Source organism: Aedes albopictus, chromosome 1 (assembly GCF_035046485.1).
Source record: "Aedes albopictus strain Foshan chromosome 1, AalbF5, whole genome shotgun sequence".
Classification (NCBI taxonomy): Eukaryota; Metazoa; Arthropoda; class Insecta; order Diptera; family Culicidae; genus Aedes; species Aedes albopictus.
This window is the reverse complement of record NC_085136.1, coordinates 146,715,659-146,739,787: the sequence shown is the minus strand read 5'-3', so window position 1 is coordinate 146,739,787 and position 24,129 is coordinate 146,715,659. Positions and strand designations below refer to the sequence as shown.

The 24,129-nt window shown below is 40.5% G+C and overlaps 1 protein-coding gene across 19 annotated transcripts in view; it reads right to left on the bottom strand.

The window, feature by feature from the left end:
- LOC109421864 (putative uncharacterized protein DDB_G0282133) overlaps window positions 1-24,129 on the bottom strand; it is a 539,561-nt gene that overhangs the window by 184,287 nt on the left and 331,145 nt on the right. For 6 of the 19 annotated variants that reach the window (XM_062845552.1, XM_062845549.1, XM_062845554.1 and 3 more), the window contains exon 2: window positions 5,649-6,367. The exons of the other annotated variants lie outside the window; for them this stretch is intronic. In XM_062845552.1, coding sequence (XP_062701536.1) covers window positions 5,649-6,190 — 542 coding nt within the window. In that variant the 5' untranslated portion in view covers window positions 6,191-6,367. The remainder of the gene's footprint in view (window positions 1-5,648; window positions 6,368-24,129) is intronic. 19 annotated transcript variants of the gene reach the window in all.

Below are 24,129 nucleotides of genomic sequence, written 5' to 3'. Positions count from 1 at the left end.
AAATGGGGAAAGGACCTTGAATTGGCGAAACAGTCACAACAGTTCCGAGCTCCAGATTGTTTGTACTATTCTCCGGAATGCGGACACTTGGCCTCTACAAGATACACCTGTTGCTAGCCAGCACAAACGAAGAAATTCGCCCAGATCACGTGCACCAATAAGTATCCAAGTTTTGACTAATAGACTTGGGAAGGTTTTCCAAATGAGAGAGGATGCTGCGTTCCATCGCCTACGTCCATAAATTCATCAACGTGCTGCATCAACTAATCAAAGGTGCATCAATTACAAAACGACATAATTTGTTGAGCCAGGATGATTTGTTGAAGTCAAAAATGACAAAATCAACGTGAACATCTAGATCGAAACAGCGAACTTCGTGAAGCTTCGCCATGCTTGGACGAGCACGGTGTGGTTCGCATGGAATCCAGAATGGTGAACGCGGCTCACTTCACCAGAAATTGCAAATGCCCTGTCATCCTCGCGAAGGACCACCCCGGAACGATGCTAATGATCGACTGGTACCATAGGCTCGATAGTATCAGCAACGAAACGGTTGTGAACGGCCACTAGAGGACCCCACGCAGCTACCAAAGTTCATTACCAGGGGTATCACTTATCTTCTGCCGATAGCCCAAACAACAACTGATCCAGCAAAGTACATTTTTTTGTCTGTATTAACGAGATTTTTAACCCTAGGCTAGTTCATCTCGGGACCCACGCTTTACTTCCCTTCCGAAGGAAGAACCCACATTTTGTGGGTACAGACCAACGTGCCTCTCGAGTCTGTACAAGGTGTTGTCGTCGGTAATAATGAGGAAGAAACAAGACAACTGCGATGCCTACCAAGGATGGGAACACTCACTTGCGAAGAGTTACACTCACTTGCTATTTCCTCAGCTCAGGAGCGTGCAATCAAAAAACAATGTATGGACGACTTCTGCCTTGTGGTTTTGTCGAAAAGTTTCCCAAATAGAGTAGGGGTCGCACACGCATGCCGAAGTCGTGACAGAGCTGCGAAGGCAACTCTCCACAAGGTGAATGTAAATTACACTCACCTCGTGGAGAGTCGCTTTCACATCTCTGTTACGACTTCGGTATGCGTATTCGACCCCTACTCTATTCGGCAAACTTTTAGATAAAACCACAAGGCAAAAGTCGTCCATACATCGTTTTTTGATTGCACGTTTCTGGGCTGAGAAAATAGCAAGTGAGTGTAACTCTTTGCAAGTGAGTGTTCCCATCCCTGATGCCAACAACGTGATGACTGAAGAACAAAAAGGGTATCGCAAAAACACGCAAGGCTGCAAAATTATGGTCATCATAGATGTTGTCTTTGTGGGTCAAGACATCGAAAAGCAACGGAACATGCGCATGGCGCCCCAAAACGCATTTGCCACAGAAGAGTGACGGCGGCGCAGGTTTTTTGTAGCGCAGAAGTCACTGTGAATTATTTCTAGCAGGTAGGTATGTATTTGCTTGTTAGAAGTAACTCACAGTGACTTCTGCGCAACAAAAACCTGCGCCGCCGTGACTCTTCTATGACAAGTGTGTTATTTGGGGTATATCGACTACAAGAAGGCGTACGACTCAGTGCCACACTCGTACCTTCTCAAGTTACTGCAACTGTACAAGATAGGCGTGAACGTAATCAGGCTAATGCCGCACGCGATGGCGATGTGGAGTACGTCCCTACAAATTACCCACGAAACAGCTGTGTTGTGGTTCAGATCTCTCAGCATCTGGAGGGGGTATTTCAAGGCGATACCTTTAGTCCGCTATGGTTCTGCCTTGCAATGAACCCTGTCAGCAGAATACTCTATCAATGCAACTATATATTGGATATCAACTGAAAAGTGGGACAAGAATAACCCATACCTTCTCTATGAACGATATGAAGCTGTTTGCGGAATCGGTACAGAGGTTGCATCAGCTTTTGCAGCTTGTGGCGGTGTTCAGCAATGACATCCGGATGGAGTTTGAAATTGACGAATGTCGGTCAGTCCATCTTGATCGTGTTCAAGTAGGGGACGCCAGCTGTTTCCGCATCAACAAACAGGAGGAGATTCGGAATATAGTTGAAGGCGAAGCGAAAAAATACCTCGGCTTCCTGCAAATTAGAGGAATTTGCCACACAGCGATCAAGAAAGAGCTGCAGGACACGATCTTGCATCGTGTCAACTGTGTTCTGAGGAGTTTTTTGTCAGCCAGCAACAAGGTGAAGGTGATCAACGAGTTTGATGTGTCCCTTTTCATCTACAGCTTGGGGTCAAGTGGACCAAGGCTGACCTCGAGGCGTTAAAACGAGCAGTACGAGTAGCAGAGTTTATAAAAGTCATGTTACGCGCAGTAAGAGGAAGAGAAGTCACCGATATCCAGGCACTATATGTATGTGTCCCAGATCCAGCAGCTGATGGCATATTTCGTAGAAAGCCAGGACTGTCATGCAATATACCGCACTGCATGTGAAGCTGACCACGGTTATAGCGTCCTGGATCTGGCGCAGGAGCATTACCAGCTGAACTGCGAAAACAAGACCGTTGTCGAGATGATAATAACATGGAAGCATAGGCGAAACTACCGGGGGTGCCGGGGTTACCAGGCACCCCCTAGAATTCGAATGCATTGCTGTGAGATATGGGGCGATGAATGATGAATGGATGAACTAATGAATATTTGTTTGTAGTGCACCCCCTGGCAAAAAATCGTAGTTTCGCCCATGCATGGAAGCAGAAAAAGTTTCATGGAACGCACCCTCATCAACTGTGAGAATGTCATTGCAGGCTGTTTAGTGCTAGCTAGATCAGCCTATTTCGATCGTCACAACGAAGTTGCCACAATTGTGCATCAACAGCTTGCTTCAAAGCACAACTTGGTCGACAGATTTGTACCCTACTGCATGTATCAGCCGGAACCGGTTCTATAAAATAGTTGCATAAAGCTTTACAGGGATCGCAAGATCTTCACGGACGTCCTCATTCATGCTAACCGGCCCGGCATTGTTGTTTACGATAAAAGGATGAAGCGGGTAACCTAACCTCATCGACATCGCTATACCGCTATACCGCAGACAGACGTTCAAGTTTGACTCAGCAGCTTGTGTAAAAAACATGGCCGCCACAAATTGCCAAGTGGCAATCAGCGAACAGATGGCGTTAGCGACGTTCATATTCAACAGCTGCCTCACATGTGCGTTGCGACCAAAAACTGTCACCACGGTCGTCTTCCATCCGGATGGCGGGATTGGCTTTCAAGGGCAAAACAAAACATACTGTTACCCATCTTTGTTTCGGTAGCGCAACTACCGAACTGATGATGCTTACCTTTTTTAACATACCCATCAACATAATCTGTTGGGGGAATTATTTTATTTTTCCTACTTACAACCCACATCCGACATTTTTTTTAAGTGGGAATGGTAGAACTTTCAATTCCCTCGGTCGCACGTACATTAGTTTTGCATTTTGTTCCACCATTTCCGTGAAAAATGAGATCCGGCTTGTGCAAGTGAGGAGTTGAGGTTAGAATTGTAGGATATTCTAGGTTAGATTTGCTATCTACTTCGCCTGAACGATTTTCAGACCCAGAAATATCGTACTTCTAATTATTTTTCACTGCCGTAAAAAATACTGTTATGCTCTGAATAAACAGTTATAACTTCGGATCACACTCATTTACTCGTAAATCTCAATCTGACTGTAAAAATAATGAATTTCTTTCCAATGTTTTGAAACCCCGAACGAATTTGACATTGCTTTCGGGAAGCATCATCACGACGACGACAACACTCCCAAGCGGTCGAATCGTCGTTTTGGGGGCGAATAAGACCGCACGTGTTGCACGCTAATAATGTTTCCACATAATTTGTGCCGAGTAAATGACTTTTATTTAATGTCTGAAATCTTTTGCACAAATTAGCGCAGGACTCTTGTAAACTATGTTACACAACATTACTTTTATTTTACATAGATTTGCTTGAATAAAACTGCATTTGGATGAACTTCACTCGCATTGGAAAATCTTTGTGAATGTGACGCAAATGAGGAATGATTTTGACAGTGTTTGTTTTGGTTTTATTTCTCGGTGGGTGGTGAATTGGGCGGTAAGTAAGCGGCTGGAAGCACGTGGTTTCTCAAACTGTCAACTGCACTATGGCAATCGGTTGCATGGGTGTCGCTAGTGAAAATTTCTTAAGGTTCCTATGCGAGCAAGAATTGAAGAAGGACCTGAACAGCATCCTGAAAGCGATGATTCTTGGAACCTGTAGTATAGTTAGGCGGTTCCTGACTCATCACTCCTGACAGTACATCCGAAGCAGACTCATAAGCATATAAGCAAAACCAGCTAATGAGATCTATGTCTATGTAATGTCATTTATGGACAATCTTTGATGAACTAGTGTTCATACTCATTCGTTGGGTGAATAAGGCAATCCATGACGACTTTTCGCGATGGGGGTGACAGCTTAAAATGTAAACACAGTGTGAGTACTACTTAACAAAGTTTCGTCAAGTGTCGTCAGTGCTTAACAAATTCCTTTGTGTTCAACTGTCACCCCGATCATCGGATGTCAAAAATACATGGTAAACAAAAAAAATCAGCTGATCGCATCTGTCTCTTATTCTGTACAGCGAATTCAATCAATAAATGCGTTTTGATTCAATTGAGAGCATGCTACATATGCAGTGGTTTCGACTAATAGCCGATACACAATTAGGGAGCATCCATTTAGTACGTCACGCTAAAATTGGAAATTTTCGACCCCCCCCCCCCCCTCCACCCTTCGTACGGGTTTTCCTATATCTAATACATTGCTTGTCACAATTTCACAAACCCCCCTCCCCCCTAGGACCGTGACGTACTAAATGGATGGCCCCTTATGCATTTTCACACATTTATATTTTTTTAAATTCGTTTCGAAAGCGTCAGACTTTGAATTAGACTTCAACGATTGAATTCACCTCTTAATCGAAAATAGAATAAAATCCCCTTATCCCCGGGTACCCAGCGCCCATTTAAAAAGCACGGTATAGTAAAAAGCAAAAAGTTTGTCGGACACATAACGGTTAAAGGAATAAGTTTTATAGTGATGATGATTAACCTGCGCTTGTTAGGGGAATATCTGTAAGTAAAAAGAAAATCGTGTTAAGTACTGTTCCTTTGAATTCCACTAAGAATTTGCATCCTTTGACAGATACGTATTTCGATCTCAACTGTAAGGTCGTCTTCAGTGTCGAGTCAAGTACAAGACACTGAAGACGACCTTACAGTTGAGGTCGAAATACGTATCTGTCAAAGGATGCAAATTCTTAGTGGAATTCAAAGGAACAGTACTTAACACGATTTTCTTTTTACTTAAGCTTTAGATCTGAAGCATAAAACTGACAAAATACAATTAAATTTCAATTAGTAAAACAATTAAAAAGGTGTGCCTAACCATTGTATGCAACAGCAGTTACATTCCGATAAATTTACATAACTTGAATTTGAAAGAAACAGATGTTCAATTTCATCCAAGTTACACAAATACCCCTGCAAATACCTATATCTTGAGAAAATGCCAGTAGTGAAAAAATCATGCTTCTATGAGAAAAGGCATCGGTACAAGTTGCTCCATATTGGTTCGATTGCATTCCATCAATTATACGTACCTTATAATGCTCATTTCAGTTTTTTGCTCTCCGTTCACTTCACTTTTCATCACCTCCACCGGGCAGTAGCCGTCGATTTCGTCCGGATCATCATCGCCCACCGCCGAAGCTTGTTTATTACCACCATTCTCCGAACTCAATTTCAGCTTCTCCGAACAGTGGCTCCGTAGGCTACCCCCGGAAGCGAACGCATCACTTCCAACTCCCACGTCGTCGGTTCCCATCGCTGCCGGCACGTTTGCCAGTTGCGGCTTCTTGGAACCATTGTTGAACTTTTCACACTTACTGTACGTTACACTTGAAGTTCCACCGGCGTCGCCCATCATTTTCATCGCCACTCCCACGACACTTCCGGTACTTGGGCTCTCGATCGAGCACGGGCTAAAGCTGCCACTGCTGCTGGTCCCAATCGGGGTGGAAGTCTTGCCTTCGCGGGCGTCGTTACGAAGGTACTCAAACTCCTCGTACGAATCCGAATCACTTCTGTCCTTTTCCAACATTTCTTCCAGCTGTTTATTTTTCTTCTTACGACGCGATAGCATACTCAGCAGGTTGTTGATTATTGCAATTTTGCCGATTCTTCTCAGCAGGGAAAGTAGCTGATCTTCACGTAACGTTCGGTTCAATCTGTACTTTTTCCTAATTTTGAATCACTGATCACACTCACACTAAACCCCGAAAACTCGCATCATCCACGCGCGCGCGCGGTGTGGATCTACCTAAAAGAGTGGCCAAATGAGGCGTTAAAATTGAGACCCGCGATTTGATCTCCTCCGGCTTCATTATGGCGCGGCGCGGCGCGCTCTGAAACAGCTGAAGAGTGAGCTCTATCCGGTGCAAAATCTCCCGGCTTAATGACATTCAATCGCCGATTGAAGCCTTAGTGCGAACACGTGTGTGGGCTCTCTTACGAAAGAATCTGCAGGGTGACGTTCCGTCACCACCACCGGTTGCGTGGATGTTTGAAAATTGTAACTCCAGTCCAAAGAGACAAACTCGGAGGGCTGAATAAATAATAAAAGCTGAACATAAGGAGAAAGTTTTGGGTAATTGGGGCTTGCAAGCATCGAAGCAGATTACAATTATTGCCATTAGGTATGTTTTATGAGTGTTCGAGGGTAGCACAGAAGATTAAAAATTTACTGCTCAATTTTAGCGCTTTCCTCTCTAGTTCACGCGTTAATGCTGGTTGGCTGGCTGGTCGGTCATACATAATACTACTGACGAGCCGTGTTTCTTGACAGAAGGTGTTATGATCCGTTTATTTTGAAAGCTGGGCTGGGGGTGCGAAGACGGGTAGCTGATAAGTGCATGCATGTTGGTTGGCAATTCATATTGCGAACGGGGGGTCTGTTGAGAATCATGAAGCATTAAAAATAGTGATGCTGACAGATTATGCGTGATAGTAAAGAGTAGTGACAAGTTGCATACTTACTTATGCATTGCGTTATGGTAATAAATTAGAAGTTAAATGGCGTCTTTATGAAAGAAGAATGCAACCGATGGGTATGCAATATGCATAGGATAAATTGACGTTTGCTGTGCAAAGGTTAACAGTGTGTGGAATTATCAGAAAAATCTTAGGCAAAATTATAGCAAAATCATGATCTACAATGGAATTTACAGTCAAAATTTCTGACAAAGTTCTTGTCGACATATTTGCAGAAGTTTCTTACAGAATTCAAGCTGTTTTTTGGACAACTTCACCATTTTTTGTCTATTTTTCCAAAATTTAATTTAAAAAAATCAAGAATGTATTTTAAAATTACGTCAAGAACTTTTCCCAAGAAAATATTCTAAACTAGCTGTACCCGGCAAACTTTGTCTTGCCTACTGCGTTTTTGACGTTTTAAGTTTCTAGCCAAGACCAAATCCCCGGTGAAAATGTATGGAAGATCGATTTTGAAAACTCACAATTTTTCCATGTTTTATGCCTCATAAACCTTCCTTGGGTGAAAACTAACAGAACAAAACTAAGACGACAAATATCTAACCTTCCGTTCGCAAGTTATGCACGGTCCCACGTATGCCACTGCATTTATATATATATATAGATAGATTTCAATTTATTTTATGCCTCCGGCAGTTTTTCCAAAACATTATTAAAACAATTTATTGTAGCTAACCAATCAAATATTGATAAAAATGTACCCTGCAAATCTAACAGGAATATTTTAAAACTTCAAAGATTCCCAAATTCCGTCAAATGCATCAAAAACCATCCTCTATTCTTTTGGGAAATCAGCTTTACTTTCCCTTAGCGTTCTTCATGTTCAACGTTTATTAGCTTTGATTTCGATAGAACACTTTGCTAAAGATGGGTTCCGGTCCCCTACAAAATATGTCGTAACATATTTTGAAAGGTAAATTTTTGACGCTTAAATTTACTCCAATAGTCCCTGCTAATTCCAAGTTTTAGTTTTTTTCCCCGGTAGCAGATCACTAAAAAATGGTGCGAAGTTGGGAGATAATTCAAAAAGTTAAGGCAGGTTGTCCACTTATGAAAAACATAATTGACAAACCTTTTTGAATTGAATACAGGAAGAAACGGGGACAACCGTACCAACCGTTTCGTTTTAGGGAATGGTGTTTGAACATAAAATCGTTGGGAGTGCTACTACTAAGAAGGTTAATGCACACTCCGTTTTAGTTGGCGTTACTTCTCTATGGATGGGGCACAGGCATTTCTCCTTGTGTCCTGGCTTCAACGCCTAGACTTTAGCGTCTAGACTCGCTCTCAGAACGAGAATAAAAAAAACCTATGATCCTTTCCCTGAATGTACAGGAAAATAAGCACAACGAATATAAGAAATTGCTACAAATATGCAACAAAAAATAAGTTGAAATCCTAATTTCCGAAAGTCATAACAAAAAATCAATTTCTATCTGAACTAGGGTTGGATCTGGAAATTATCGCAACGTACTACAATTGCAAGATGAACCCGATTTTGCTAACCAAACAATAATTATTGAACAAGTACACTAAGGTCTTTTTTACACGGGTAGTTTTTCTGCTTCAACTCGGTCAATTTTGGGCCACTTCACATGAACATTTGTACACAGGTAGACACGGTTAGTACTACCTGTGTACGGAAAATCAGATAGGTAGCTTCAAAATTGACCGAGTTAAAGCAGAAAAACTACCCGTGTAAAGAAAGACCTTAGTGTATATGAAATGGTTGTCAAAATGCGAAATATTTTGCACACCGGACATAAATATATCAATGGATGAAATTGTCAAATGTTTCTGTAGAAAAGTAATGAAACAACTCTCAAGAGCTCGAATAACTCAGTCGGTAGAGTATGTGCCTCTTAATCTTAGGGTTATGTGTTTGGGCCCCACGTGGGGCACTTTTTACAAAAATGAAGGAAATCCTACAAATGCTCTATATTGTTTTTTTGCCATTACGTGGCGAAAATGTTAACTTTTCACTTGGCGAAAGATCGATTAAACGGCCAACTTTCTTCATCAAAACTAAAGCGGTGAAAAGTAGTATTTTAAGTTTCACTTTGCGGCACTTTTGCCAACTGACGTGTTTGGTTCATTTTCGTTTTTGTTATCAATAGCTGGATGAATTATACGTCAAATCAATTTTATCACCCATGATATTCATACGTAGCTTGTTCTCCACCTGTACAATATGTAAACCAATAGAAATACACTAGAACTCCAATGGCGCTGTAGTCACTTTTCGTACTTATTCAATGTAATAACTTGAATTGCAATAATGCACTATTTTCAAGTGTCCATCTTGTAGAGGACCTTTTGTTATTGTAAACAAAATTAACTTGACACGTCTAGTACCGCTGCTGACGCTGTAAGGGCGTGGCAAACTAGATGTTAGTCACACGAACAGTCGCGACATTGGACTTCTGTGGCTAGTTATTCTACTTGTAAACCAGAAAACATTTCTTTTGAAAAAGCAATAACTCGATTATTTCATCACTCGATGTATTTACCCAACTCAACAGCCAACTTGCTATTCAGATAACTATTTTGCTTAAGGCCCCATGGGCACCAGGATCAAAAAAAAAAAAACAAAACAAAACAAAACTCAAACTACAAACTACAAACAACACAAAACATAAATCTTGCTCTGCCACCCTAATAGATATATAGAAATATAATCTTCTACAAAGTTGTTTCTAATAATAACGCCCGCTTTCAGATGTACATAAAAATTAGGGTGGTCCATATTTTCAAAGAAATTAAAAGCCAGACTTTTTTATTTGCAAGAATATCTTTGGCAAAGTTGTAGATCTATCAATTTTGACCAAGTTGGCTGAAGACAGTTTTTATGTAGGTAGCTTTGAAAACGACCAATCTAGAGATATTTTTCTAAATTGCTTACGGTGGTTCTAGAAAAACCGGTTTTCTGGCTGTATCTTTTTAGTATCAGTTTCAGATCAAAGTCACCCAAAAATCACTTATAGAGCATTTGAAAACGAGTAATTTCTTGTGCGGAGACGATCCTTTGGTTCAAAACTTTTTCTTCAAAAAGCATATTATATTCAAAAGACAATATTAAGGGTTGCGGCGAAAATAAAAAATATCTTTTGCCAGCATTCACAAGAAGATGTATTTATATAAAACATATTAAAAAAATAGAGAGGTGTTATTTTTGAAACTCAATAAAAAAATTGTTGAAAATCGTACATTTTTTTTTCTAGAAAATCAAAAATATCTTTTGAACAGAATGACGTATCAACATTCTTTGCGCTCGAAAATGTGCGGTTTTTTGAAGTTCTAAAAGTGGTTCTTTGAAGACTTCGATGAGAAATTTGAAAATATAAAAATAAAGCGAAAAAAAAACTGTGACCAAATTTGGAGTATTTTCCCACAGGCGCTAGAATAAATCGTTTTATCGCGCTTTATTTTCCACGGCCACTTGAATGTAATAAACTTTTTTTTTTTTTTTTTTTTTTTGAAAGATTCCTAGTGGCACGCCGAGGGACGTAGAAACCTCTCCCATCACTGTGTGCACAATCGTCTCGCGTCTATATGGAAGAGCACGATGCGTTTGCGCGGACAACGACAGTTCACTAGGCCTTTGGATAGGATAGAGAACGTATTCCTTCAGAAGCAGTTCACCAGCCGTGCACGGACATGTCGTCCAGTAAGACACTGTTGCGTACTGATTCAGAAGGTTACGGTAGAAGGTGTGAAAGTTTCGGTTTATTGTCATTTGGTCGATTTTGTATTTGTGTTTTTTTTTGTCATGTCTAGGTTTAAATAATGTTATTGTTCAAATTTATGGTCTGCCATATAGATCAGTAATCTTTGGTGTGCCTATGATCTGTTAGATGGTCGATGTGTTTCTTATGTCCATTTTTGTTGATCCTTATTTAAGTAATGTTTTTTTTTATCTTTGCAAGTTGTATTTCGTCCACATCCCTAGCACTATCAGCAAGGTCCAAATAGGTCAAAATTAAAGAAAACCTTCCATACAGCCGAAAAATGTAAAAAAAATCTAATTTGTCATAAATAGTCTACGTTAGTCAAAGTCGAAGTAGTCAGTTTTTGTCGATTTCGTCTTGATCACACGTTAGCTTCGAATCTATAAGCATGCACTATTAAATGCTGCACTTCCCACTATTAGTTTTTTAGTTATTTTGAATTGATGACGCAAGAAAATATCATTAAGTACTAGGCATGAAACATATTAGGGTTTACTCACAAAGCTATCAGATATAAAAATAATTAAAGAGAAAATTAAATCACGAAAGCACATCAAATGTTGAGACCTATGTATTAGCAAATTGAATACACGAGATACTACTAATTATTTCATATTTGAATTGATTTTTTTAGTGTATTTGTTAAAATTAACCAAATAGTGGGAAGCCCATGCAACAGTTCAAAGTCTGCTGACTCAAAAAAGATTCCGAGACCCGTCACAAAACACTAATATTTTCATTATGATTCACAACGACTCTCGGTACCCTCCTAGACTCAATCGACCGGAACTGTTTCCTGGGTATAGAAACTACTAGGCCCCAGCAGGTTCCTCCTGTATATCGAGCATTTCTGATAAATCAGCCATACTCCATCTGTAGCAGCCGGTTCGCAATGAACCGTTGGAGGCGCATTAAAGTGTTAAAGGTGATATTTTCATTACAAGAATTACAATTAACATCCTTCACTTTAATACCGTCAAACCCTGTGATCTTGGCCAGGGCACTTGAATGTAATAAACTTGCACCAATTTATGATCGATTGAGGGTGACTTCAAAAAAAAATCGAATGAAAATTAACGAAATGCCAGCATTTCGAAAATGAGTTGTCGGGGGTCGTGTTAATTGGCAAATTGAGAGATGAAATTGTGGAAAAAAAACACGTTCTGGTGGGATTCGAACCCACGACTCCGTATTCGCTAGACCGGTGCTTTAAACCAACTAAACCACAGTACCAATTCTGCGAAAAAGAAACTGACTCCGAATCCACTCCATGAACACTATGCCTATTTTACCACTCTATCGGCTTAGATGCCAATAAGCTTGTGCAATTAGAATGCACAACCACAAGTATGTTGAGAGGTTGACATCTAAGCCGAAAGAGAGATGAAATTGTGAGAATAGCAATGTTCATGGTGTGGGCTCGAAGTCAGTTTGGGTTGCTATTCCGCAGGATTGTTACCGGTTATGTGGCTTAGTTGGTTAAAACGCCGGTCTAGCGAATACGGAGTCGTGGGTTCGAATCCCACCAGAACGCGATTTGTTCCACATTTTATCTCAATTTTCAAGTTTTTCTAATATGTGATTTTAGAAACTTTGGGCACCCATTTTAAAAATTGTTGTCAAATTCTTAAAAATTGTTTAACCTTTTGGAGCCGATTTTTTTCGCCGCTGTGGATGCAACCTCGCTGGTGTCGAACACGTTTGTTATGCTCGGTTTCATCGCCGGGGTCATATATGACCCCTCCGGCTCCAAAGGGTTAAGCTATAACTTTGTGGGTAGCTCATCAAAACGTCTGAAAATTCGACTTTCAGTTCTATAAGTAAGGCATAATAAGTGGTGAGAATTCTATTATAATCGGTTCAGTACTTTTTTTAACAATTAAAAATCATTTTCTTTAAATTTTGGGCACTTTTTAACATTTTAAAATTTGACTGCAGAAGCAACACTGTCCTGATTTTTAATAAAAACTCTGACATTGTTGTGTTAAACTGTTTTCGATGTACAAAAAACCACATCTGCTTATTGTGACATAGTGCAACATAAATGCAGCCATTCCATAGAAAAACGATATACGTAGTGCAACTCCTGTTGTCGTGAAACATGGTGGGTTCGTAGTTCTTCAAATCAATTAAGGTTCTATTAGACCTGACAAATATTTGCCTAAACAAGCCCAATGAATGACCACAACAGCGTAAATCATGGCAACCCCAGATAAATGTCGGACTACCATGGCAAATATTTGTCATTATGACAAACCGTAAACCGGGGTCAAATTGATCAGCGGGGTGAAATTGATCATGTGGGTACTACATTGTAATTGTATACCAGGAACTTCTAAACGTCGCAATGATCTCGAACTTCTTACCTCATCTAGTTCATGAATGTCTAGAGATGAGTTTGGACTTTTATTTGTTTAGGAAAAAGTTAGTTTTGCCTAATTTTTTTTAGGAATATGCAATGTAGGGTCTGGGACCATTTGGGCAGGTGCACCTATTTCGCTAACTCAGTCAATTTTGAACCGATTCACTTGATTTCTGAGACACGATCAGATACGCACATTATCTAGGCATGTGCAAAAATTCAAGTCAATCGGTTTGAAATTGACTATGTTATAGCAGCAAGTGCCCAAAATAGGTGCTCGTGCCCAAATGGTCCCAGACCCTGGGCACTCACTTAGCTGAAATCTTTGCATCAAAACAATCGATTGTCACTAGGACTTCCCGTATTTTTTTTGTTTTAACATTTTTGTGGAGCCTTGGTTGGAAAGTTATGAAGCTATTCTATTATGGATAAGGAAATCTTTCTTTTTAACCGATGCTTGATTGTATACTGATCAATTTCGCCCCAAAGTGGCATCTTAATTTTTTTGATTTTTGAAGTAATTTAACTAAAAGTTTAAATTTGTTGAACAAAATTCTATTACATGGTTGCTTGGAGATCCACTGGGTACTGATTTTACAAAAATTCTTTTGGAAATATTTGAATTGTCACTAATGTTATCCTCAAAAGTTGTTTTAAAGTGATCAATTTGACCCCGGATTACGGTACCAAATTTTACGATATTTGTAAATTATTAGAAGTAAACTGCGAAAATAAGATTTTTTTTAATAAAAAATTATATTTCGTTAAACGATGGATTTTGCGTAAGGTTGTGATGTTTTTAAGTTATTTGGAAATCTTAATGAATTGTGTTCTATCAAAGGTGTTGTTTATACACCTTCGACAGGAGAAAAACATTTTTTTTTTCATGCAAACTTTAGTTTTGAAACTGTGTGTGGAGTCGTGCTCCAATACTTTTCAAATATTATTTCACTATCATGCTCTGGTGAGGGGGCGATGAGTTGTGGTTGGCAAACTTCGTGTAACTTCGGGTCTTTGGGTTTCATTCAGTAGCCCGAACAAACGATTTTTTGAAGATTTGATAATGTACGACGTATGTGGAAAAATAAAACACAAGCATAACAACCACATGTTTAAGTTTGTACCGTGTCCCCCACACAGGCACTGCCCAATTACTTAGATTCCTATCAAGGTTTTGTTGTCATGGTTTGAAATCGAATTTCAACATTATAAACACCCACTTTCTCTGGCAATTTCATGCTGTATGCATTTCGCATCGTACCTACTGGTTCGCTTCTATCAAGCTGCAATCATACCTACAACATTAATTAATTGGCGGCAGGTGTCACTTGCTACTGAACACAAACAACGACACATTCTCATGCTCCACTGGCGAGTTATGCTCCGTGAGGTTGGTTTCACTACTGTGAGTTGCACGCTCTATACGAAAGCTGGGGCGTACGAAGATAGACGTTTACTTTTAGTTTGCTAGATTGCAATAATTTTGCATCTTTGAAATATCTGTTTGATAATATGAGATTCCGTGAGAATAACAATATCTTGGCAGTACTCTTGAATTCCTCGATGATTTCCAGGAAAGTTTTACGTCGCACTCTTCTCGAAACTTATGATGAAATCTTCCTAACAATTCGTTGGGGTCCACGCTGACAAGCGAAATGTGAAAACCTCATCAGTATCTGTAGTACTGCACCCGGAATGTCACAGGAGGAACTCACCAGTAATTCAGTAACTCGTCGAGAACTATTGAAGGGCTCATATAGCCAATGCAGTAAGCGCAAGGGTATTCGGCATCACAATGACGATAGAAATTCCCTTGTCAACATTGGGCAAAGAGTATCTTCAGGCCTTTCACACGATATATACGTACATGCACAATGGTCATTGGTAGAGGAAGCTCCCAGTTAATAACTGTGGAACTGCTTATACAGCACTGAAAAACAGCAGGCTATGTCCCAGTTGGGACGTTCTCCAAAAAGAAAAAGAAGAAGCAAATGTCTCAAAAAATCTCTAAAAGGTGATTCATGGACAGGCACCGAAATTATCTGATAGAAGGTGATACTATCAATTATCTGATAGACCACTGATACTATCAATTTGAGCTACTGATACTATCAGTTCTTTTCTATCAGCGATAGTATCACTGATAGAACGGGTTCTATCAGGGATAGAAAAAATAGAGATAGTATCTCTATCAGTAAAAATAGTGATAGAGATACTATCAGTAAAACTTCTATCAATTGATAGAGATAGAAGTTCTATCTCTATCAATTGATAGACTGATAGAAAGAAAATTGTTGGACAATGAGCAAGACGCATCATAAGCCGTCATAAAATCTTAAGTTCTGAATAGACATTATGAAACCCATGCAATACGGGTATTTTCGGAACGGGCTCGAAGAGTAGAAACCAAAAATCGATGTCCGCCGCCATTTTGAAATTCAAGATGGCGGCCATTGGATTTCAAAAACTGTTGTAACCCATGCAATATGGGTATTTTTGGAACGGGCTCGAAGAGTAGATGTCGAAAATTGGTGTCCGCCGCCATTTTGAAATCCAAGATGGCGGCCATCGGATTTCAAAAACTGTTGTAAACCCATGCAATATGGGTATTTTCGGAACGGGCTCGATGAGTAGAAGCCAAAAATCGATATCCGTCGCCATTTTGAAATCCAAGATGGTGGCCATCGGATTTCAAAAAATGCTGTAAACCCATGCAATATGGGTATTTTCGGAACGGGCTCGAAAAGTAGAAGCCAAAAATCGATGTCCGCCGCCATTTTGATATCCAAGATGGCGGCCATCGGATTTCAAAAACTGTTGTAAACCCATGCAATATGGGTATTTTCGGAACGGGCTCGAAGAGTAGATGTCGAAAATCGATGCCCGCCGCCATTTTGAAATCCAAGATGGCGGCCATCGGGTTTCAAAAAATGTTGTAAACCCATGCAATATGGGTATTTTCGGAACGGGCTCGAAAAGTAGAAGCCAAAAATCGATGTCCGCCGCCATTTTGATATCCAAGATGGCGGCCATCGGATTTCAAAAACTGTTGTAAACCCATGCAATATGGGTATTTTCGGAACGGGCTCGAAGAGTAGATGTCGAAAATCGATGCCCGCCGCCATTTTGAAATCCAAGATGGCGGCCATCGGGTTTCAAAAACTGTTGTAAACCCATGCAATATGGGTATTTTCGGAACGGGCTCGAAGAGTAGAAGTCGAAAATCGATGTCCGCCGCCATTTTGAAATCCAAGATGGCGGCCATCGGGTTTCAAAAAATGTTGTAAACCCATGCAATATGGGTATTTTCGGAACGGGCTCGAAAAGTAGAAGCCAAAAATCGATGTCCGCCGCCATTTTGATATCCAAGATGGCGGCCATCGGATTTCAAAAACTGTTGTAAACCCATGCAATATGGGTATTTTCGGAACGGGCTCGAAGAGTAGATGTCGAAAATCGATGCCCGCCGCCATTTTGAAATCCAAGATGGCGGCCATCGGGTTTCAAAAAATGTTGTAAACCCATGCAATATGGGTATTTTCGGAACGGGCTCGAAGAGTAGATGTCGAAAAACGATGCCCGCCGCCATTTTGAAATCCAAGATGGCGGCCATCGGATTTCAAAAAATGTTGTAAACCAATGCAATATAGGTATTTTCGGAATGGGCTCGATGAGTAGAAGTCGGAAATCGATGTCCGCCGCCATTTTGAAATCCAAGATGGCGGCCATCGGATTTCAAAAAATGTTGTAAACCCATGCAATATGGGTATTTTTGGAACGGGCTCGAAGAGTAGATGTCGAAAATGGATGTCCGCCGCCATTTTGAAATCCAAGATGGCGGCCATCGGATTTCAAAAAATGTTGTAAACCCATGCAATATAGGTATTTTCGGAATGGGCTCGATGAGTAGAAGTCGGAAATCGATGTCCGCCGCCATTTTGAAATCCAAGATGGCGGCCATCGGATTTCAAAAAATGTTGTAAACCCATGCAATATGGGTATTTTCGGAACGGGCTCGAAGAGTAGATGTCGAAAATGGATGTCCGCCGCCATTTTGAAATCCAAGATGGCGGCCATCGGATTTTGAAAAATGCTGTAATTCCAAGCAATATGGGTATTTTCAGAACGGGCTCGAAGAGTAGAAGTCGAAAATCGATGTCCGCCGCCATTTTGAAATCCAAGATGGCGGCCATCGGATTTTGAAAAATGCTGTAAACCCATGCAATATGGGCATTTTCGGAACGGGCTCGAAGAGTAGAAGCCAAAAATCGATGTCCGCCGCCATTTTGAAATCATAGATGGTGGCCATCGGATTTCAAAAAATGCTGTAAACCCATGCAATATGGGTATTTTTGGAACGGGCTCGAAGAGTAGATGTCGAAAATTGGTGTCCGCCGCCATTTTGAAATCCAAGATGGCGGCCATCGGATTTCAAAAAATGCTGTAAACCCATGCAATATGGGTATTTTCGGAACGGGCTCGAAAAGTAGAAGCCAAAAATCGATGTCCGCCGCCATTTTGATATCCAAGATGGCGGCCATCGGATTTCAAAAACTGTTGTAAACCCATGCAATATGGGTATTTTTGGAACGGGCTCGAAGAGTAGATGTCGAAAATTGGTGTCCGCCGCCATTTTGAAATCCAAGATGGCGGTCATCGGATTTCAAAAACTGTTGTAAACCCATGTAATATAGGTATTTTCGGAACGGGCTCGATGAGTAGAAGTCGGAAATCGATGTCTGCCGCCATTTTGAAATCCAAGATGGCGGCCATCGGATTTCAAAAACTGTTGTAAACCCATGCAATATGGGTATTTTCGGAACGGGCTCGAAGAGTAGAAGCCAAAAATCGATATCCGTCGCCATTTTGAAATCCAAGATGGTGGCCATCGGATTTCAAAAAATGCTGTAAACCCATGCAATATGGGTATTTTCGGAACGGGCTCGAAGAGTAGAAGTCGAAAATCGATGTCCGCCGCCATTTTGAAATCCAAGATGGCGGCCATCGGATTTCAAAAAATGTTGTAAACTTATGCAATATGGGTATTTTCGGAATGGGCTCGAAGAGTAGAAGCCAAAAATCGATGTCCGCCGCCATTTTGAAATCCAAGATGGCGGCCATCGGATTTCAAAAAAAATTGTTAACCCATGCAATACAGGTCGGACTCGATTATCCGGAGACTCAATTATCCGGAGACTCGATTATCCGGAATTCGATTATCCGGAATTTTAGACTCGATTATCCGGAGTACAGTTTCTTACCGATTTTGGCAACACCCGTTTTTGTCTACTCCCGATTTTTGCAACACCCGTTTTTGGCAACAATTTCTTACCGATTTTGGCAACACCCGATTTTGGCAACAATTTTTTACCGATTTTGGCAACAAAAAATTTTGCCCAAAAATTTTTACCGAAAAATCGTTTGTATTTGTAAATGTATTTATATTTTAGCCTTACTCATTTTAAAAAAAATCAAAATTCATTAAATTTTCCAAAATCAACATTTTTACAAATCATGACGTAATTTATGAACGTCACCTACAGGGATCGTTTCATAACTTGTGAATAGTCCATATTTAAAATATAAGCCAAATTGACGTATAAAAGTTGAAAATAATCCACAAAAAAAAATTACCGATTTTGGCAACACCCCAATTTGGCAATTCATCTAAGGTTGATTTAAAGAGGAAATGGGCAATTATGATATCAAATTAAGATTATCCTCTTAGTCTTAGTTCAGTCGCATAATTGCCATTTCCACTTTAAATCATCCTTAAATGTTAATGGAAAATAATAATTGCTCTAAATACACCGTATATCTACATGCAATAAGGCTTCGGCACCGTGGTTACTTGGGATTTCTTCAAATTTCCCTTCAAGAGGATACCTTTCAGAGATTTATTCCTCCAAGAATTCCTCCTGAGACTCCTTTGGGAATTTCTACTAAGATTCCTCAAGCAATCCTTGCTGGATTCCACCAGATATTTCCCGAGGAGATTTTACGAAAATTGTTCCGGGCATTTTTTGTTGAGATTCCATCAGGATTTTATACTGGAATTCTTCCACGGATTTTCGTAGTTGTTCTTTAAATACCCACAGTTGGATCATTTTTTTTCTAGGAATTATTTATGGGATTCTTATGGGGCTTTCTCCAGGTATTTCTTAAAGTTTCCTCCGGAATTTTCTGTTGATATTCCACCAGAAGTTCTTGAGGATTCCTTTAGGTATAGCTGCAGAAATTTCTCCTAGGATTCTTTTAGGAGTTCTTAATTATTTTCTACAGGATATCTTACATGGATTTCTCCAGAAATTCTTCCGGATATTCCTCAGAATTCTTTTAGAGATTTCTCCAGGAAATTTTAAATTAGGCTTGTCCACTTTTTCAAAAACGTTCTCTGATTCTCAAGTCCACTCCCATATTTTGATTGGCATCCAAAAAGAAGTGACTGGTCCAAACTTAAGCCAAATCCATTGAAATTAAGAGGTCCAAAGCATGATTGTCCCCGAAGCTAGTTTTTAGGACATATTGGGGTTTCACGAATTTTAATAATTTTCGCTCAACTCCTACATCATTGATGCCAAAGAAGCAAATAACCAGCAAAAGCAGTAACTTCTTTTTGGATTCCAATCAAAATATGGAGATAGACTTGAGAATCAGAGAGCACTTTTTAAAATTAGACTGGTCTATTCTACCTATACTCCTTCAGGAGTTTGACCAACATGTTTGTTAGGTTGGCATCACTGCTCCCAGTATCGTGTGTATTAGAGACACACGGAAGAGGCTGTTTCTAGATTAGAACACTCTGAAAATTAACCCTGAATTCATCATACAACAGACCCATTCACTTCAAAAGTTTATTCTTGTCCCAAAACATTTTCTTCAATTTACACAAATCACACCCCTTTCCCTCAACCATGCCATCTTTAGGGAACATCCATTAAGTACGTTACGCTAAAATTGGAAATTTTTATACGGATTTTTTCGTGACGTAATTATTGGATGGCCCCTTACTGTTTTTGTTTTGTTTCACGAACCCAGAACCTTTTTATTTAGTTCAAAATTGACAGAAAAGTGCCCCGATCTTATCAACCTGAAACACTTTTAGGCATTTTAGGAGATGTTAGAGATGTTTAAGGAATGTCGGGGATTTTTAAGGAACGTTGGGGATTTTTAGGAGATATTGGGGAGGATAAAGGAAACTTAGGACTCATTTGGGTCTTCGAGGAAAATGATGCCTCTGGAAAATCTAAGCAGCAAGTTGGGTATTATTTTTAGATGTTGGAGATGCTAGGAGAAGTTGGGCATTTTAGGAAAGGTTGAGGATTTGAGAAGAAGTTGGGCATTTTAGGAGAAGTTGGGGACTTTGGGAGAAGATGAGGAATTTTAATAGTAAAGAAAACTTAGGAATCTTTAGGTTCTTCGAGGAAAATGATGCCTTTGTAAAATCTAAGCAGCAAGTTTTGTATTTTTCTAGTTGTTGGGGATTTTAGGAGAAGTTGGACATTTTAGGAGTATTTGGAGATTTTTAAGGAACTTTGGAAGTTTTGGGAGATATTGGGGAGAATCAGGGTTCCTCATTTCCACTTTTCTTCTTCTTCCACATTCGAAGACAGTCAGCAGCGAACGGTTGTCGCTTTAGTTCGTGTGTATGCTTGTCAGCGACGACAGCAAATTCCGGCGAACGGTGGGAAGCCACACTTGGAAATTACTCATTCGTCCACATTCGCATCGCAAGCGAATGCGATTCGTGAGTGATGCGATTGATATTGTGCATACGAATTTTTGATGTTTTCGAATTATTTTCTTTGCTAATCTAGCATTTCAGCAACAATACAGTAAAAATGTATGCATTACATGCAGAAATTCTCTTCCACTTCCGCTTCGATCGCTCACCAGTATTCTTCACTATTCGCCATTCATTCATTCGCTTGCGATCCAAACTGCGACGAATGGCAACGAATATTCATGTCAAGCAGCTGGCTCATCGCTTCCCACTGGTGATGGGGTTGCGTGTTTGATCACGACGATCCGTTTGCTGCATCTTTCTCGATTCGCATCAGCAAAGAGGAGTGAATATGAATGGAGTGAGGCGAATATACCGATCCTTGGATGTTATTGATGATGCTTCCGTTTGCTTCCATTTGAAAAAAAAAAAATCTATTTTCACTCAACAGAAATTTCGTGCCAGAAACTCCATTTTTTGTGGACGTACTCGAATTGCAAAAGTTAGGCTGTTTCGTTTTTAACTCTTTGACAACAATAAAAAAAACGCATGAAAAGGAATATTAAAAAGAACTCAAATTCGAATTTTTCAGGTTCTCCAGGTAGTGATGAATAAACCACCTCATGGCAAAATTCCCTTTCTTGGATTTCAAAATGGCGGCGGACATCGATTTCCGACGTCTACTCATCGAACCCGTTCCGAAAATACCCATACTTAATGGGTTTCAATCGACTTTCAAGATCCGATGGCCGCCATCTTGAATTTCAAAATGGCGCCAAACATCGACTTTTGACTTCTACTCTTCGAGCCCGTTTCGAAAATACCCATATTTCATGGGTGTCTATCGGTTTTCAAAATCCGATGGCCGCCATCTTGGATTTCAAAATGGCAACGTACACCGATTTTCGACATCTACTCTTCGAGCCCGTTCCAAAAATACCCATATTGCATGGGTTTACAACAGTTTTTGAAATCCGATGGCCACCATCTTTGATTTCAAAATGGCGGCGGACATCGATCTTTGGCTTCTACTCTTCAAGCCCGTTCCGAAAATACCCATATTGCATGGGTTTACAACAGTTTTTGAAATCCAATGGCCGCCATCTTGGATTTCAAAATGGCAGCGTACATCGATTTTCGATATCTACTCTTCGAGCCCATTCCGAAAATACCCATAGTGCATGGGCTTACAACAGTTTTTAAAATCCGATGGCCGCCATCTTGGATATCAAAACGGCGGCGGACACCAATTTTCGACATCTACTCTTCGAGCCCGTTCCAAAAATACCCATATTGCATGGGTTTACAACAGTTTTTGAAATCCAATGGCCGCCATCTTGGATTTCAAAATGGCGGCGGACATCGATTTTTGGCTTCTACTCTTCGAGCCCGTTCCGAAAATACCCATATTGCATGGGTTTACAACAGTTTTTGAAATCCAATGGCCGCCATCTTGGATTTCAAAATGGCGGCGGACATCGATCTTTGGCTTCTACTCTTCGAGCCCGTTTCGAAATACCCATATTTCATGGGTGTCTATCGGTTTTCAAAATCCGATGGCCGACATCTTGGATTTCAAAATGGCAACGTACACCGATTTTCGACATCTACTCTTCGAGCCCGTTCCAAAAATACCCATATTGCATGGGTTTACAACAGTTTTTGAAATCCGATGGCCGCCATCTTGGATTTCAAAATGGCGGCGGACACCAATTTTTGACATCTACTCTTCGAGCCCGTTCCAAAAATACCCATATTGCATGGGTTTACAACAGTTTTTGAAATCCAATGGCCGCCATCTTGGATTTCAAAATGGCGACGGACATCGATCTTTGGCTTCTACTCTTCGAGCCCGTTCCGAAAATACCCATATTGCATGGGTTTACAACAGTTTTTAAAATCCGATGGCCGCCATCTTGGATTTCAAAATGGCGGCGGACACCAATTTTCGACATCTACTCTTCGAGCCCGTTCCAAAAATACCCATATTGCATGGGTTTACAACAGTTTTTGAAATCCGATGGCCACCATCTTTGATTTCAAAATGGCGGCGGACATCGATTTTTGGTTTCTACTCTTCGAGCCCGTTCCGAAAATACCCATATTGCATGGGTTTACAACAGTTTTTGAAATCCAATGGCCGCCATCTTGGATTTCAAAATGGAGGCGGACATCGATCTTTGGCTTCTACTCTTCGAGCCCGTTCCGAAAATACCCATATTGCATGGGTTTACAACAGTTTTTGAAATCCGATGGCCGCCATCTTGGATTTCAAAATGGCGGCGGACACCAATTTTCGACATCTACTCTTCGAGCCCGTTCCAAAAATACCCATATTGCATGGGTTTACAACAGTTTTTGAAATCCAATGGCCGCCATCTTGGATTTCAAAATGGCGGCGGACATCGATCTTTGGCTTCTACTCTTCGAGCCCGTTTCGAAATACCCATATTTCATGGGTGTCTATCGGTTTTCAAAATCCGATGGCCGCCATCTTGGATTTCAAAATGGCAACGTACACCGATTTTCGACATCTACTCTTCGAGCCCGTTCCAAAAATACAAAAATACCCATATTGCATGGGTTTACAACAGTTTTTGATATCCGATGGCCGCCATCTTGGATTTCAAAATGGCGGCGGACACCAATTTTTGACATCTACTCTTCGAGCCCGTTCCAAAAATACCCATATTGCATGGGTTTACAACAGTTTTTGAAATCCAATGGCCGCCATCTTGGATTTCAAAATGGCGACGGACATCGATCTTTGGCTTCTACTCTTCGAGCCCGTTCCGAAAATACCCATATTGCATGGGTTTACAACAGTTTTTAAAATCCGATGGCCGCCATCCTGGATTTCAAAATGGCGGCGGACACCAATTTTCGACATCTACTCTTCGAGCCCGTTCCAAAAATACCCATATTGCATGGGTTTACAACAGTTTTTGAAATCCGATGGCCGCCATCTTGGATTTCAAAATGGCGGCGGACACCAATTTTCGACATCTACTCTTCGAGCCCGTTCCAAAAATACCCATATTGCATGGGTTTACAACAGTTTTTGAAATCCGATGGCCGCCATCTTGGATTTCAAAATGGCGGCGGACACCAATTTTCGACATCTACTCTTCGAGCCCGTTCCAAAAATACCCATATTGCATGGGTTTACAACAGTTTTTGAAATCCAATGGCCGCCATCTTGGATTTCAAAATGGCGG